This window comes from Schistocerca nitens, chromosome 4 (genome assembly GCF_023898315.1).
Source record: "Schistocerca nitens isolate TAMUIC-IGC-003100 chromosome 4, iqSchNite1.1, whole genome shotgun sequence".
In the NCBI taxonomy this organism is placed as follows: Eukaryota; Metazoa; Arthropoda; class Insecta; order Orthoptera; family Acrididae; genus Schistocerca; species Schistocerca nitens.
In genome coordinates, this window is record NC_064617.1 from 240225749 (window position 1) to 240244139 (window position 18391).

The 18391-nt window shown below is 35.8% G+C and overlaps 1 protein-coding gene across 11 annotated transcripts in view; it reads left to right on the forward strand.

Annotated features, from left to right (window-relative positions):
• LOC126253151 (serine/threonine-protein kinase tousled-like 2) overlaps nt 1-16960 on the forward strand; it is a 599627-nt gene extending 582667 nt beyond the window's left edge. For all 11 annotated transcript variants that reach the window (XM_049954296.1, XM_049954299.1, XM_049954297.1 and 8 more), the window contains 5 exons: nt 1365-1476; nt 1740-1878; nt 2800-2911; nt 5847-5954; nt 14853-16960. In XM_049954296.1, coding sequence (XP_049810253.1) covers nt 1365-1476; nt 1740-1878; nt 2800-2911; nt 5847-5954; nt 14853-15086 — 705 coding nt within the window. In that variant the 3' untranslated portion in view covers nt 15087-16960. The remainder of the gene's footprint in view (nt 1-1364; nt 1477-1739; nt 1879-2799; nt 2912-5846; nt 5955-14852) is intronic.
• The last annotated feature ends 1431 nt before the right edge of the window (nt 16961-18391 follow it).

Sequence of the window (18391 nt, forward strand, 5' to 3'; positions counted from 1 at the left end):
TGTTGCTTGTCAGGCAAATGAAATCAATAAGGAAATTGCGTTTCAGATACCAAGGAGGATTTTGTGTGACACACACACACACACACACACACACACACACACACACACACTCTCACTCACTCACTCACACTCATACCCACACCCGTGCGCACGCACTCGCACTTCTATGGCTACAGAAACACAATCTTATTTTGAAGAATTCCAGTGGGTAGGGTGTACCAAATTAGCAATGCCTTCATTCAAATAGGCCAGAGATTTCTCTACACCAAACAATTGTGTGACAATTGACTCTTTAAGTGCCAGTGCAAGGCATGCGAGAAGCTATGAACTAACCACAACACCACTCTAAACCTCTGTTTAAATATTGACAGTTTTGTGAAACGTAGGAAGAAATAGTATTAAATTCTGTCACCTTACAAATTTTTTGTATTTTAATAGGTTTGCAATAACAATTCTCGTAAATGTATGGTTACAATATACATACATTTATGCTGCTTTTTAAGTAAAGGTAACATTCAGATGTGAAAATCTTGCCCTCTTAAAACCATTATTTGATTTTGAACCAAAGTCAGTATTTTATTTCATTATGAGAAACTTTAATTATTCCCAAGTGAGTTGCAATTCAGAAATTGTCGTTGTTCACAAGCTGTATTAGAAAACTGAGGGGAAAATGTCACTAACTTCAAACCAAGATGGTATCATTCAGGTGAAACAAGAAAGAAAATTAATCCAGTATTAAATGTCTAACAAACAAAATAATTCGAATCAAACTAATTGCAGTTATCACAAGAATACGTTACTGTGGAAAGACATATTGTGGAGATTGTACCAACAGACGTCACTAGATTGCAGGGAGAGCTGACCCCTGTTAGTAAGGTGGTGATTATGATGTGTAAAAATAGTGATACCACAGACAACAGGAAGCAAAAAAGGCAATGAGGATAAAAATTAATATTAACAATTTCCTTTTGTTTATTTTATATCTATAAATAAGTTTAGAAGAGATGCAAATTAACTACTTAGGCAAAGACCTTACATCCATAAAAGTTAGTAATTTTGATTCGTCAAAATATGTTAAAAAAAATTACTCAAGGAGCCTTTTAAAAAATGGCAGTCATCTCGTATAAAGGGTTGTTTTATACTCTGCTAAATATGTTACATGGAAGTACAAAACTTTAAAGATTTTATGAAGTTGAATGTTTTTTTTTTCCCAAATAGGGTTTTCATTTACTTATTCTAAAGCATCATATGTGCCTGTGTAGTCTGCACTGTATGGAGAAGGCAGTGCATATTTTTAATCAGATTTGCTATGCTGCTATGTAGAATTGAGTACACAAACTTAATAACTTTTTGAATTTTTCCAGCATAAAACAATTCCAGAAAGAGAAGCTCGCTCCATTGTGATGCAGGTTGTCTCTGCTCTGAAATACCTCAATGAGATAAAGCCCCCTGTTATTCATTATGACCTGAAACCTGGTAAGTATTTTGTGCGCTCTCTCTCTCTCTCTCTCTCTCTCTCTCTCTCTCTCTCTCTGTGTGTGTGTGTGTGTGTGTGTGTGTGTGTGTGTGTGTGAGATTTATGATTCAGTAGGACTTCTTCCCAGAGGTTTCCTATTGTAAAATTAATAGTGTGTGGCTTTTCTATTGTCCCATGATTGTTAACTTTATAGGATATCCTCAAGAAATAATGTTATTGAACACTGTATTAAGAGTAAATTAATATATTTATTCTGTTACAGGAAATATCTTACTTACTGAAGGCAATGTCTGTGGAGAAATCAAAATTACAGACTTTGGTTTGAGTAAAGTAATGGATGAAGAAAATTATAATCCTGATCATGGTATGGATTTGACATCACAAGGAGCTGGCACTTACTGGTAAGTTTTAACAGTATGAAAGAGCTATAGCTGCTATACAAGGAGTTAAGTTACTATCACACAGATTAAAATCCTCAGTGTGTTCTTTGTCTCCTTTCACTTAGCAATTATGTGACTACAAATACATCAGTTTTATGGAATGCCATTGTGTTTATCAGAAATTAGTTCTGCATAAAAAGCATAAAATTGTTGTTTGAATAATTTTGTTAGCTTTTGAATTAATCTTTATTTGTTACCAACAAAGCTACAAAAATCCACGAACAAAATTGCATCATGTGGTTGGTTATGACAAATATCCAAAGCAGCAGAGCGAAGCCTCCATGAATGATTGTCTTTCATGCCCTTATAATACCCTACAGCATTTTATGTGCCTTGAAAATATTGTAGTCAGTCACTTAAAATATTGACCAAAGTTATAGAATGAAGTACATAGGTGTATGAATAGAATATGCATTAGCTAAACGAACAATCCCTCCTGCCCTTCCATTCCTAGCAATGAAGCTGTAAGTTTGCTGCTCTTGCGTAGAATAGAATATCATCAAATAAATGAGTGCTGTTAGCTTCTTTGATGAACATATCTATTTGACAGTGTACAAAGATGTTTTTGTTGTTTTTTGTAATGTAAGATAGTTGCTACGATCAGTGGTAGTTGACAGTACCTGTTCTGAGAAGGAATGATTCTGGAAAGTCCTTAGTGGAATTCTTACAATGAAAGGTGTACCAATAACACACAGTTCATTATCTCAATCACCAGCTCATCAGTAGAGCCCTATTTTAAATTGCATCTGCCACAATTTGTGTTAAACGTGAACAGGGGCTTGCATTACCAATCAAATTTTCATTACTTTTAAGTAATTGTATTTTCATTTTCCATGCTTCACATTGATGAAATTACATTGCACGTTTGTGCTCTTGTTGCAGGTATCTGCCTCCAGAGTGTTTTGTAGTAGGAAAGAACCCCCCAAAAATATCTTCGAAGGTTGATGTGTGGAGTGTGGGAGTAATATTTTATCAGTGTCTTTATGGAAAAAAGGTACCGTATTTTACTCTTCATGTTATATCCATAGTATTTTTTTAGAAATATAAAATACCTTTAAATTTCAGCCTGTCTTGCCGCCATGAAGTGAGCATTAGAAAATCCTGAATTTTGTTACTTAATTTTAAGCAGTGTAAATAGATGTACAGTTAAGTGTAACATTACTTAATGAGTGAGTTACTTCTGTGGTGTCTTCCAGTACTGATACAGCACTGTTGATTACAGAAAACCCATTAACATATCCCTTTTTAAAGAATCCACCCATTTAATGAAAATTTTCATGTCCTGGCAAAACTGACATAGGAACAATGTTGCAGAAACACTTTTTTTTAATGAACCCACCCTTTGAGCTTTTTTTAGGAATACAGGAGTAATATGGAAATAAAAATAGTGTTTTGCAAACAGAAATTTGCAGTAGTTCCTTTTTAGTGTTCTTATTAATTGGGCTCCAAGCTAAGCTATAACACTACATGAAAAAACGGTATAGATGATTGAGAAATTAAGTTTGGGCTTAAAATACGACAGGAGGTTCTTTAAGACTTTGGGTAGCATTTTCAGAAAACCTTTGAAGTTTTCATGCTAAACTCATCAGGTCCAGCACAATGATGGCTTTGTAATTACAGAACATGTATTTGGCCAAAAAATGTTCAAATTGTAATATAAAGCTACTTCTTCCATGTGCAACAGCTAAACCCAGTTTGAGGGAAAAATATCCTAGTCCTTACAGATTTTGTAAAAAGAAGTTTTGTATTATTTCGTCTGAATTAGTGGTACGACAGTATTAATGACTTACATTCTTCATGTCTTCTGAGATTGCCATTTGCAACGCCTACTGTATATTTGTCTAATTTGTTTGTGGTGCCAGATGTTTTATATTGGTTATTAACATTATGTAAATTATAAAAATCCGTTACCAAATTGAATATTGTGCCGTTTCTGCAGCAAATGAATGGCAAGAGCATGAAATGGACAATTCAGTTTTACAGAGCATGGGTTTACCTCCATTGAAAATCTTGTCTTCCTTATAGAGCTTTTTCCGTATTATTCAGATATGTTTCAATATAGCGAAGTAATGTTTCATTCTGTAATGATGTAAATGAAATGCATAAGGATGAGCAAATAAAGTATCTTTGGTAAATACATTGCCTTACAAGAGACTTAAAGCATCCCCAAAACAAGGTAACTTAGTACATTTACACACCTGAGGAAGGTAACTAAATGATTGTAGAGTTGCAATTCTGTGACAGAATGGACTTCAGAGTCCATTAGTGTTGTTGGTTTAAGTGTTACATGGCTGGGGTGTGAGTGGTGTCAGATGTTGAGTGAGCACTGTGAAGCATGTACAGATGCCCTGTACTTCAGTGAGATAGCATTATACGCGACTGACGTAGTTTGAAAGGGGCCTAACTGTGAGTCTCAAATTAGTCAGCTGGTCAAATTGTGCAATATTTAGGTTTGTGAGGCTTTCAGATGTGATGCTGGCTCAGTGTTGGGCTGCATGGGAATGTGAGGGCTGGCACACGTGTTGTCTAGGTTACAGTTGACCACCACAATTTAGGATCACCATATTGTACACCATGCACATTATAACCCTTCCACATAAACACCTGCCATCTGAGAACAAGTAATGGGCTCCTTACAACTTTCGTCATTGCACACCATTGGTCAGAGACTAGCAGCATCTAGGTTTGGTGATTATTGTCCCATGCATAGGCTGCATTAAAATGTTTGTGCATTACCCTGGTTAACCATCGTCATTGGGAATGTCCGTTATCTTCAGGGAGCTCCCATTTTTCCAGTGTTTTGGAGAAACATGGCAGTGTTATTCCTGGTGACATGGAGTAGGGACTCACTGGATATTACAGATCTCAGCTGACAGTGATTGAGGGAAATATGGTGGCACAATGGTACGTCACACATATGCGTGTCCACATGTTTCATGTTACGGGACAGTATCATGTGACTGTTTTTTTTTCAACCGGACAACGCTCATCTACACAGCTTGTGTTCCTATGAACATGATGTTGAGATATTTTCGTTGCCAGTAAGATCGACAGGTATGTACCAGATAGAACATGTATGGGATCTGCTCGGATGTCAACTCCTCCCCAGTGCTAGTATTCAGCTAGTCTAGAATTGGCTCCAGCCATTGTGGGCCCTTCTTACCTCAGGAGAGGAACTTGTTTAGACACAATTCCCAATTGAATCGGTGCGTGCACCGAGGTCAGGTGGGATGCAGTGTCTTACTGATAAATGAGGGCTTACTGTAAAGTTCTTTGTGAATTTGACTTGACTGTGTAATCACTGAAATAACAGCACATACCTTTACAACTCATCAATTTTTTAGTTTCCTCCTCCAGAAACCTTCTCATTTCATTGTGTGCCATATTGTGAGACGGAGACATGATTAGTGAGTTCTTCAGACCATTTCATCCTCTTCTCAAGTAAAATATGGTTTAAGGTAGTTGTATTCAATATTACAATATTGGAGAAGGAAACTTGCTACTCACCATATAGTGGAGATGCCGAGTTGCAGATAGGCTCAACAGAGATTTTCACACTTACAGCTTTTGGCCAATATATTCAGTATTGTGTAGCACTCTGTGAAAATTCCATAGGAGTTTCAGTAGTATCACACAGTAAGTCCAATGAACCAAAATTTGCTAAATATCTTGAGTCTTTCTTTTTGCAGCTGAAGTGAGTTTTCAGAACACTGAGGTATTTGTAGGCTATAGGAAGGAATACGCTTTTCAACTGTCCTGTTTAAAAATAAAATAAGTGCTAGGTGAAGTTGATATGTAGGCATTTAATGAAAGATGTTGTAGTAACTAAGATTTGAGAGAGAGAGAGAGAGAATTATTTATGAAAGATGTGACATTTCATTTCTTGTTTATTGGTCATAGTGTTTATAATATTATTACTATTGTTATAGCCATTTGGACACAACCAGTCACAAGCTACAATCCTAGAAGAGAATACAATACTGAAAGCAACTGAAGTTCAGTTTGCAAATAAACCAACAGTTACAAATGAAGCCAAGGTAGGAATATTTTACTTTTGACATAAACTTTCTGATGCTGTCAAATATTTTTATCGTAGTCGTTATGTCAATTGCACTTGAAAAAAATTTTGCATGTCTTACCTTAAATATCATTATTATAAAAATTCCTGGGCTAATTTACAAGGCTCTACAACTAATTTATTCAAATATCTTGAATGATTTTTTTCCCAAAAGTTCCTTTACACATAGATCTTTAATGGTACTCTCTAATGTTAATATATGAAAGGTTACCTGAAGTCAAACTGCTGTTCTGAACTTGTGAAGGTTCATGTTTTGTTCGAAGTGCAAATACCTTAATTTGTTCCTCCACTTTGGTGAACAGTTTCTTATGCTTATGAATCGATTCTAAATAGATGCTGCATAAGCAATTTTGACAAGTTCATTTTACAAATGTTAAAGATAGCACTAGATCATGGACAGATTTGTGAGATTTCCAGAGGTAGGAAAGGAAGTGAATCACTGTTCAATAGGTGTGTGAAAATTAAATTAAAGAAATAGATAAAGTAGAGGTAAGCTAGATTACTTAACACAAGTGATGGAATCATTTGAAAGGGTTCATTTGGTGGCTGGAGAAAAAAAATCATATTGATGATCGTTCGACTTAAGTTACAGAATTTTTTAACTATTCTGAAACAAGCAGATAGAGTATACTTCCAATTATTTGGGGATAATGTGGGGGGCAAGATACATGAATAATTGAAAAACATTAATTATACTTTCAAATACGTGTTCTTTGTTCCAGAAGTTTATCAGAGTTCTGTGCACAGGTGCTGTAGGCTCGTTCATTTCTCAAACAGTTTATGATGATAGTCTACTTCTGAAAGGAGTTGGCATTTTTTTGTGCAGCATTTAGAATTTTTCTTGCAGCAATGTCATTGTACTGTAACCCCTTCTTGCCCATACAATCTAAGAGGAGCAGCAACACATTGCAGTGCAGTACAGTGACTGACAAGGTCACTGTCTTCATCCCCACTTTCACATTCACTATCCTCTGTTTTGTTGTAAAGCAGCAGTCACAATTTCGGTGTCATGGGTTGGAAACCGCGTTCGTATGCGTCGATCTTCAGTCACTGTCAAGTTTTCTTCATTGACACTGTGAAAATTACTTTCTTCTCTACCCGGAAGAATTTTTATCCATGATAGAACTAGTGAAAGTGGTCTGACTCCCTACCAGGCATCAGAAATCCCATGTGTGGCATCTAGAATTTTCTTCTTCCAGAATGCATTAAATTATCATCGTGAACAAACATTCTCAGTAGACCATCCCAGTAGCACTGTTTTACTGATGCAATTGCACCTTGATCCATTGGCTGTACAATGACAGGCACAGTGGAAGGTAAAAATTTACTTATGATGAGACCATCATCAGATACAAGAATAATATCATCAGGATGTGAAGGGTGTTATTGAACAATAAAACCTTCTTATGAGGCAATATTTCTTTGTCTAGAAATTGCTGAGCTTGTTGTACAACATATGTGGTACCAGTTTTTTAAAAATTTCACTATCCATCCATGTAGCATTTTGGTTATAACAATGCACAGGGACTCCTTCAGCTGTGATATCTCAATTGTTTCTTCCAATCACATGCAGTTTCACCTTTGTGGTTTCCAGAAGCATTAGTGGAGAACAAAATTGTAATGAATTCTTTTAGACAGTTTATATCAAGGATTACGAACTTTGCTCCTAAAAGCAAGGGTTCTGGTTAATAGACATGTCCAATATGGACCACTTTTGTCTACATCTTAAATTTGGTTTGATGTGAAATTCTTACTCCACTAATCTCTGGAAGTAGTCATGGATGGAACTGGCTACCATAACATTTGAACTAAGCTGCTCTCCTTGCACAGGGAATTCATGGATCCTGTGACATTCTTTGAATCTGATTAGCCATCCAGATGAGGCATTAAGTTCTCCCTCAAACCCTAGAGATTTGTGAAAAAATTTAACTTTTTCGTCACACATCGAATTTGAAACTGCAACACCTTCAGCTCATTATTTGCTAAACCATTGCAAAATAGCAGCACCTATTTCATCAAATGTAGACTCCTTCATGCTTTTTCGTGCAGATTGTCCAGAACTAAACCCCCATTTCCTGACAAAATTGTGTGTAGTACGCAATCCAATAACATAATCAACACTTAGTTTTTAACATACTACGTTGACACTTAACACACCATTAACATAAGTAAACTGAGTTTGCTTTCAATACACGTGGAACAGACTGGCCGATAAAAATGGAAACGGTACTCTGTTATGCGGCAGTTGTTTAAACAATGGAAATTACACTTATAACATTACACGTTTTTTATTGCTGTATGCTAGAGAAAAATATTGCACATTTTATTTTATTTACTTTCTATTTACTTGTTTTTTGATGCACAAATAATCGAGAGTATACTGTATATGGAAAATTCCTTTTAGATAATGCAGACAAATTGTTCTGTATTACAATAAACACATGTATAATGTAGATTAATTTGTTGAGTTTTTATTGTAACTTTCCTGGATTATCCTGTTGCAGAAAATTTGGAATTTTGTTTAAGCATGTGCTGTCTTAAACAGAATATGATAACAAAAGTATTGCACAAAATCTCTTGTGGAGTTAATGTGAAATTTATGAAGTAGGACAAATTCATGCTAGCAGTATTAAATGGGGCATTTTAGCAGTATGGAACAGAACAAGTAGTAATAAAACTAATATTGCACTTGGAGTTGGCTAGTAGTAGTTTGAGAGGGACACAAATGTATGGAAAGGTGGACAAAGAAATCAGACTCTGTGTGTGTGTGTGTGTGTGTGTGTGTGTGTGTGTGTGTGTGTGTGTGTGTGTGAGAGAGAGAGAGAGAGAGAGAGAGAGAGAGAGAGAGAGACTTAACCTGTAATGGACTGCCTCGGTTTGTTTTGTTTTAGAGTAAGAGTTTGTTCTAAAAAAATTTACGCATACCAGCTGTTCAGTCCCATGGCAACACACGACATACTTAACATTTCTAATTTTTTTTTTATGAAAATTTACGTACTTGAGCTGTCACTCACTCGTTAATGTTGATCTGTTTGCATAGACATCCATTTATACTAAACTGTGTAAGTTGCGTCTCCATACCTACACTAATATAAAAATTATTGCTTAATATTGTACATGCTCTGAACAGCACACTGCAGACAAAATACAGAAGATCAATGTTATTGGCTGATGCACTAGAGCCCCATGATTCTGCACAGTGCCCCACCATCTGCCTTCTTTGTGCTCATCTTAGTACTTAAGCTAATTACAGTTGTGCTCATGTTTATAGTGATGTAAGATGGTGTGCAAATAGTGATACCTAATGAATAGTTTAGGTCAACAGAATATGCACTCATAAAGCAGTTGCAAGGATGTAAAATGGTATGGAAACAGATTCGAAGGTTAAAACTTCTTGGCAGATAGAAACTGTGAAACTGAACTCTGTTTCACAAGCAATTGGTGGAATCTGTCAGATAATGTCACTTAAGTTACACTCTAGTGTCAATGTAAACTTCAAGTAAGAAGAAAGTATTGGGCAGAGTTCTTACTGAGGCAATATGATAAGCAATAAGATACGTTGCAATAAAGGTCGTGGGACACAACCGTTATTTCTACGATGCTCTTGTTCCCACAGGAATGATACAACAAGCAACAATACACAGCAGGTGCATCACTGCTAGCATTGTCTGGAACAACTTCCAAGTAGGTCACATAATTATTAGAGACTGGGAAAAGATATTTGAGACTGGAAAGAGATATGGCTCTCCTTTCAGCATTAAAAACAATTTAAATACCTTATCTACATTTGGTATTGAAGTATATGATCTGAAATGCACCAAAAGTAAACTATCCAGAGACTGACATTTTACTGCAACCTTTGCAAAATATATCCTGTTTTTGAAGTATCACAACCACGAAAAGAAAAGCAATTCACCATCAAGGCATGATGTGTAACTACAGATCCGAAAAATCAGCTTTTTACCACATAGTATCCTTATAGTCGAATGAGAGATCATGTGTAGTAGAAGAAACATGCAAACCTAAAAAAATTTACACAAAATGCAAAAGCTTTACTGAGAAACTAAGTAGAGGGTTTGAGGTAACTTCATCTGATTTACATAAAGTAATGATTTTTGAGACAATCCCAGTGTGAACCAATTAAACTGCTTCCACTACATTTTGGCGGGCTATACCAACGCAGGTTGCTTCTGCATCATATCATGAGTGGCATATCATACCACCCACAGTGGGAACTGTATCTTACTTTCCTATACACACACCTGTTCAGACAACATTCATGTGTCAAATAATGGAGCAAACACTTGCATAAGAAAAAAATTCTAAAATTTTTAGTAAGATAGTGAACAGTTTGTAATATTTCGCCAAACAGATAGAAAACAAGTTAGTTCATCAGTTTGGAACTGGTGTAGCAAAAAATTTTCAGTGTATTTAACCTAGAACATTGACGTTACCTCACACCTAAAGAAAATTTAACTTTTTAATGATTATTGTTGACTTAACTTCAAATGTGTGTTCTTGCAGCCTGATGCAGTCAGGCCAGTAGCCCGGTCATGGACTACATGTCACAGACAATCAGATAGGATCGTCAGCACTGTCAGATTGCTTGCTCATAGAGTTGGTCTCCACAAGAAAAAATCATCATTGGACAAATGAAAAGAAATACAGAAAAATTTGGACAATAGTTCCAACTTGTTTTAATGATGCACAGCTCTCTCTAAATGTGGGTTCAAACTTCAGAGCACACTTTTGTTTAAATATTAATTTTCATAAATCTTAATTTATCTTTGTGAAACTTAATTTTCTCTCTGTTGGTGTTTCAACACAACTTTCTGGTCTGGTATCAATCGATGCACTTCTATTCACAAAAAGGATCTAATTACATACTTTCTTTCGCTCATAATTTTTAGGAAGCACAAGGTTCAGTTGACAAGTTACTGATGAATCATTGATTGTCGGATTAATTATGGAAGTTGTTATTCATTTCTATCCAGTTTAACTACACTGTTTCAGCAGCATCCTTTACTCTACGACACAACATTAATCACTTCACACTGAAACTATAAAACTATAAGAATGTGACATAAATAATTAGCCCAACACATTAGTCAGTGTAGCCTACAAATGCCAACTCATCGCTACAACTGGCCACTCATTGCTGCCATGCTACACAAAGTCTGCACATGAAACAACCACAATTTTGAAAAGTATTGCCAGTGGGAAAAGATTACTGTTAAATGCTGGATGCGACTAACCAATTGTAGCTGCAGTAATATAATGTGATGATAATCGATAAATTTGCAAGAAATGTCATAAAATATAACTGATATTCTGATGTGGGAGAATACAGGATCCTCTCACTGTGTAATACTCTTTTTGTCCAGGTAATTAACTGTTAATGCAAAGAGGAACGGAAGTTAGTTGGTACGTCTGAAGTTGACCATGTCCCGAAATTCGTACAGTGTAGTTATTTTAAATGATAAACCTTATGATAAATATTGCTAATAAGATGATAAGTTTTGTAAACAACTTCTGTAGTAGAAATGGTCATTATATTTAGGTAGAGTCTGTTGCTGAAATATCGTAAAGCTTCCAATTGATAGTCAAGAAAGAATCTGGTATTGTAAATGCGGTAGTTCTTGGGAATATGGTGTTGCTTTACTGGGAGATATTCGTGTAAGATTAAAGTCAGCTGCCTTTATGTAGAGGCAGTGTCACAGTCAAGAGGTACACAAACAGAAAGCTTAACACATTGGCTGCCAGACCTGAGATCATGTGCCAGGCTGAGACCTTTGTCAAGTTTGTTTAATTGTTAGACAAATGGCCTCTGAAGTTAACTTCTTCAGTATCATTCCTGCTAGGCCATGTTTAGAGGAATTAAGCGCAAACTTTAATTACAAATCAACACTCATTCCAGCATTTCAGATGAATTACATGTATTTTTCGGATGAATAGTGCAAAAAATATATAAATACTGAATATTTAATACTGCAGCAGGTTGGATTACAAATTCACAGCAGGTATAACAATATATTTGAATTAATGGTTTGTATGCTTTGCTTTACAAGTGTGAATAATGAAAAAACATTCTAAGGACCTGAACTTCTAATTTGGACAACCCATACAGTTTGTGATGACTTGCTGAAATTTCTGTACAGATTCAGCTTGAGCAAATTTTTGAGAGTATCTTTGGTAACATAATGTGCACCTGTTTCTCTTGCTGAGTGTCTTGCAAGACATGGTTCGTTCCTGGTTTTGATTTTTCAATGTTTATCAGTGCATGTGCAACATTCTCTCGAAATTCAGTTACTTGCACATTTGTCAATTATTTGCTCGTAGATAGCATGAGCATTGAGAATTGCCATATTTGTGAGGAACTTGAACACTCTTGTGTTATCTTTTCACTCCACTCCTTTTTGTTAAGTTGAGGCATATGATGCCATTTGACCTTACACATATATGAAGGATTTTAACGGATAATATTCCAAAATGTAGATGATTTCTTTGGTTCTTGAGGTGTTTGCTACAATTTCTGAAACTTTACTGATCAGCTATAAGATCTGTCTCTTGTGCTTCCATTTTCCTACAGTAATGTTTGTGTTACACCATTCTTGACTTTCATTACAGTTGTTAGATCGTACTTTCTGTTGCTCCTCAATGTCCCAACGAGGCGGATTGAATGTTCATTCAACTTAAGAGCTGAGGCAGTGTAGTAATTGTTGATATACAAAGTGCATCCAACATTCAACAATGGACCCATGATCTATCACCACTCCACAGGAAGACACCACATCATCTGTGGAAGCAATCTCCTTTCTAGTGTAAACATTCACATGCCAGGTAGTCTCCGTGAACAAACAGTCTGAATAGCTTGATAAGATAGTTATAACAACATCTCATCCCGGATTTTCCATTGTTTGACACGGAGAAACACCAGCCTTCCTCTTAATTGGCATCATAGTTTCATCAGTGCACACTTTCTCACCATGACAATAGATTTTATGCAATTTGTCATATATTGTATCAACTAGTGGTGAAATTTTGTAGTTTGCTTTTGTTTGTGCGAATATTTTCTGAAAAATGTAACATACTCAAGTATGCAACCTGTTAGGCACAAAACTTTACTACATTTTCATAAAAGTACATTCTTTGACCAGTAGTTTTGGAGTATAAGTTTTCAATCCAAACCAAATACAATACAAAGAAACTTAACATTTCTTCATTATATGTATCCACCGATTGTTGCAGTCTGCTGTGTCCTGTACCTATTTAATCGACAATGCTGTTAATAATTCATTCCTCAGCAAAACTGCCTGGATGACAATCATTTCCAAAACGGAATCATCAAAAACGAATCGCAGTTCAATTCATCACGTCTTCGTCTTTTTCAGCCTCACATGATCCACAGCCCCTTCATTACAAGTTGTGATTCGTATTTCCAGTTAAATCGTGCTGAGTAACTCCAGAGATACATCTGGGAAGCACATTTGCTGATTCCCCAAGCATTTCTTTTTCTTTTCCTCAGTCTGCCCGCATCAGAATAGTCAGAATAACTACTACTCTCAGGATTGTGTTCAGGATCACTGCTGTCTGATACTTCACCAAACAAATTGGCCTCACTCTTTGAATTCATTTTCCTCATCCAGACAACCTGCTTTTGTCTCCGTGTCTGATATTGTTACAAACTCACAAGAAAACAAGCTCAAATCTTCATGGAAAAAAACTTCAAACACAGTCTTTAGCAATGTTGCAGCGAGTGTATCAGAGGTCTTAAATGCAAGGAAACAGCTGACCGCATGGGAAACTGCAAGGGTCAACTATACACTATCCGTCAATTAACTTTGGAACCAAAAGTGCATTGTCTCTCCAGGAGGCCAAGGCAACTATATATCCATTTAAATAGGATGTAGCTGTATATACAAATTATACACATGGCCTGGGGTGTGTGTATCAATTTGATACATGTGGCAGCTGTTAAACATTGTAGCTGTTTCTGCTTATTTGTGATATTGTATAGGAATTTAAACACCATTCAGATTTTGATGGAAATATTCATAAACACTCGTCAGATAGATCAACTCTGGTTCATTTTCATTTCTGTGATTTCACTATTGGACTAATGTCCTGCAAAAGGGAACTGTGGGGAATTTGACTTTCACAGCTTTGTTTTTAGTTATGAAATTTCTAACACTTCATTAAATTATCCATGGCATGGTATGTATTTATGATATTGGATACTAAGACTCCATTGGAGCACCAACCCTGAAAGTGTAATAAGGGCACTGTGCAGTTCCTGATTCCTAAGTGCACTTATTTTCGTAGCAGGGCAAGTAAGTTGTTCTTTAACTCTAATGTGTGATTTAATTCCTGATATGTGCTGCTCAAACCATTCTCTGGACTGAAGAAGATGACGACAGTGATGGCAACATGTGCTAATAGACTCCATTGGAAGAGTACTGCTTGTATTTAGTGTAAAGGTTTGGTTCAGCACATGGTGTTCACTACAAATTTGCACTGCAGCAGATAGTGTGGCAAAGAGTAGAATACTTTGTCAACAGTGATTCCTGATAAAGGCAAGATAAAATGTTCAGATTCATAAATCCAATGGTTCCGCATCTCTGCTATTGTATCAGGTTCTTCAGTTATGACCTTTATGACTAGTCTGCAGCATTTGATAGCATTATTGAAATGTGCCAACAGTAGGTTGACCTGTTTGTAAAATCTTTGGGTTCAGTGTGACTTCTTGTTGTGTAAGCTGATTAAATGAGTGTACCAGCTCTAAAGTTTTTAATGGGTTCTAACTTGATGTTTTTTTGTGATTTTATTAAACAGACTTTAAAAATTATCTCTGTTGCAGAGTTTCATCCGAAGCTGCTTGGCCTACCGAAAAGAAGACAGAATAGATGTTTTCGCATTAGCTCGTCACGAGTACCTGCAGCCACCCATGCCAAAGCATGTAAGGCAGAACAGTAGTCAGCAACAGTTGCAGCAGGCTGTTGCAGCCCAGCAGCAACAGCAGCAGCAGCAGCAACAGCAACAGTCATTCAGCACAGGAATGTTCGGTGGCATGAACGCATCAAGTTCATCGTAGTGTATGTGTGGCGCGTGTGCCGTGCCGTGTTGTACTGGGGGGCCCACAGACAGTTTTAGGGCAACGTGGATGACATTTTCTTATTTACGCGTTAATAAACAAACATATTTTCAGCAAAACAGACCAGCTATGGGACAAAGTGCTGCTCATTTTCCTCTTCCAGTCTGGTTTTTATTCATTTTATGCCCTCGCAGAGGCCTGTTTTCACCCATGAAGCGCAGTTTATTTTATTTATTCTCCTTTACAAATATATTACATCATTAGAAGCAGGAAATAAAACTCCAAAAAGTGCTCTCAAGTACGTAACTCTTGGTATAGTTCCAGCGTAGGACAGTGCTCCATTTATTTTGTGTCACTAGGCAGTAGGATATGTAAACTGATGCTAAATGATATTTGCTTTAGACATGTTCAGTAATTCTATATTAAGATAAATATTGAAGTTTTTACATGGAATGCAGAACATTACATGAAAGTAAATCTCATGGAGTGCTCATTTGCTTTCCACCTGGCACAGTGTCATTTGCAGAATGCATGCCATTAGTTAAGCAGTGAATTTATATGTGCTCAAACTTAATAGAAAATCTTGTGATGTTAGTCTGATGAATGAACTGACTTTTTAATGAATGATCTGTGATATAAATGTGATTGTACACATTTTCTTGAACGTGACAGATTTTAGTTAACTGATATGTTTTAATGTCCAGTTTAATTTATTATCATGTTGTAGCTCATAATTACATTGTTTTCCATTTGCCATATATTTTGTAAAATTAAAACTGTAGTTGTATTGTTTTGCATTATTTTGGCAGGTGGGAAGCAGATACAGTTTTCAGTTGCATTTGTAAATGAATTGTGCAGGAAGATTTTTAACATGATTTCTGTACAGTGGAACTGACTAAATGAAATAAGTTTGCAAGAAGTAATGTGATGTTCTGCGGTATTTCAGGCAAATTAATATTTGGAGCAAGAAATTTGTGGTTAAATCTCTATATAATACATACATATTCTGACCTACATTTGCACAGAATAATGTAAACCATTCATAATAGAACTTAACAGATCAACTGATAATGTTCTGGTCTAGGAAATCTGTCTTTCTAGTACTGGTAAATGTTTCTGTTCTGTTGTGTTGCACACCACACATCTTTAATCATGTTGTTTACTGTTGTTTTGAATAGTGAGTTCCCTATACTGAAGTGCTTTATTGGTGCTCGATGATGTTTGCTCCTCCTGGGAGAATGTGCGCAGGACAATATTTTTGCGGCACCTTAAGAAGTTCCTCGTTGTAGTGTAGAGGCACTGCCAGTGGGATGCTTGTATAGAGCAGAGGGGGGGAGAAATACTTGTGTATGTATGTGTATATGTATATATCTATAAATAAAACAAATCCCTGCCCTCATCTGCTGGGACAGCAAAGTTATTCGGTGAGCTTATCGTTGAATCAAAGTTCACTGAAGTGTTAATGAAGTGAACTGTTTGTTTGACTTTCTCTACTGGATCATAAAAGTAGGGATGTGTATGTTTTCTGTTTTGTTATTCCCGTGTGGAAGTGAACACTGTGTATACATATGTAGTGTAAAGCTTTAGTAACTTGAAAAGTGCGAGTGCAGGTGTGTGTGAAGTATTCCGTGAATATTTCAACACTTCTCTCTTCCCATCCCCCTGCTGATGCTTCTTCTGCTGCTTCCGTGTTGACAAAATGTCACTGGTCCATATGATTTAAATTTTATTTCCTGTCTGGTTTTGTAAAAACATAATTGTTGATTTCGAAAACAATTTTTACAACATGGAAACCACTGAATTGTGTAATAGTCTGAGTAAAAAGTGGTAATGTATTTAAAATTATATAAAAGGCAACTCAAATTAATTCAGAATTTTACAGCTGTCTTATTTCTTTCCTTTGCCTGAAGTTAGCTGTTTGAAAAATGTATAGAAATGAAAACTGTTAAAGATCAAAGCTTAATGTATTGTCAAATATCACTCCATGTACTACATGAGAAAAGCAGTAACTTAGGACAGTTTTTACTGAAGGTCTATCTGTGCTACACAAGCCATGGAAGATGGACATTTTCTGGTTTGTGTTAATTGTGAAGGAAAATTTGGTAAGAATTTTAGCTTTTAAATTTTGGTGCGGAGGTTATATTTCTTGTGAGTGTGTGGAAACCATACAGTTTGCAGTCAAATTCCATTCTCCAAAAATGAAAAAGGTAACCCCATTAAAAAAAAACATATTTGCCTATGAACAACCTTACATATTGGCACTCTTACATTTTCTTCATGCAGGATTTGAAGGTCAGTGCCCAACATCAGTTCCATAAAGCAGTTAAGCTGTTGAGAGAGAGAGAGAGAGAGAGAGAGAGAGAGAATTTGAAACAGCACATTTGAACATACCAGAATGCAACTAAGCCTTTCAACAAAATCTCTGGTATTTGGGTGGGGAGTGTGCAAGTTCGTTCTTGAATTTGCTATTCCAATTCTCTTCACTTTTTAAGTTTTACATTTATTGTCAAATGGAAATGTTAGTTAACAAAATTGAATAATTTTTATGAAATGTATCTTTAATTACTAATTACATGGAAATAAATTTAAAATTGATACAGATATATGAATTAAATTGCTGTTACTTGGACAGTGATAACGGTTCAATATCTGGAATTAAAAATTTGTGTTATTTTCTGCGTAATGTTTTGTATTGTGGTACACTAATTTTAATTTACTGTGAATGTTTACATTTTTCAAGACATCAGAATAAAAGTTACTTTTATTATAAAAATTATAACTAACATTTATTAGCATTTCCATTTGATAATAAATATAGAACTTCAAATAATTATTTGTTGTTGGTGTACCAAACCAGTTTCTCCAATTACTTAATTTTTACCCTGCCCACTAGTTACCAGTTACTATTTAAATTCCTGAAATGTTTTGTACTCTACAGCACTCGCTAACATAATCTTCAAAGGCAGGTTTTAGAGGTTTTTTAATATTGTTGCACTGCATTAGGAACTTGATGTCCAGGGACTGATCTCCATATCCTACAAATATGAAGAAAATAGATCAGTCTGTAAGGTCTTCTTGTCTGTAAATGTTACCTTCTGATCATTCTCTAATGTTCACAATATTATCTCAGCACCTTACCTGTAGGTTTTTGTCATAAAATTGTTGCTGGGGCTGGTCTAAAATTCCCACTTGTAGCATCAGGTTCTTTTGCAGTCCATAAGTGTTACAGATGGAAGTAAGTTACAGCTTCTAGTGAGCAAAAGATATAATTTCAAAGAAAAACATTTACTAAATTGTTATATTGA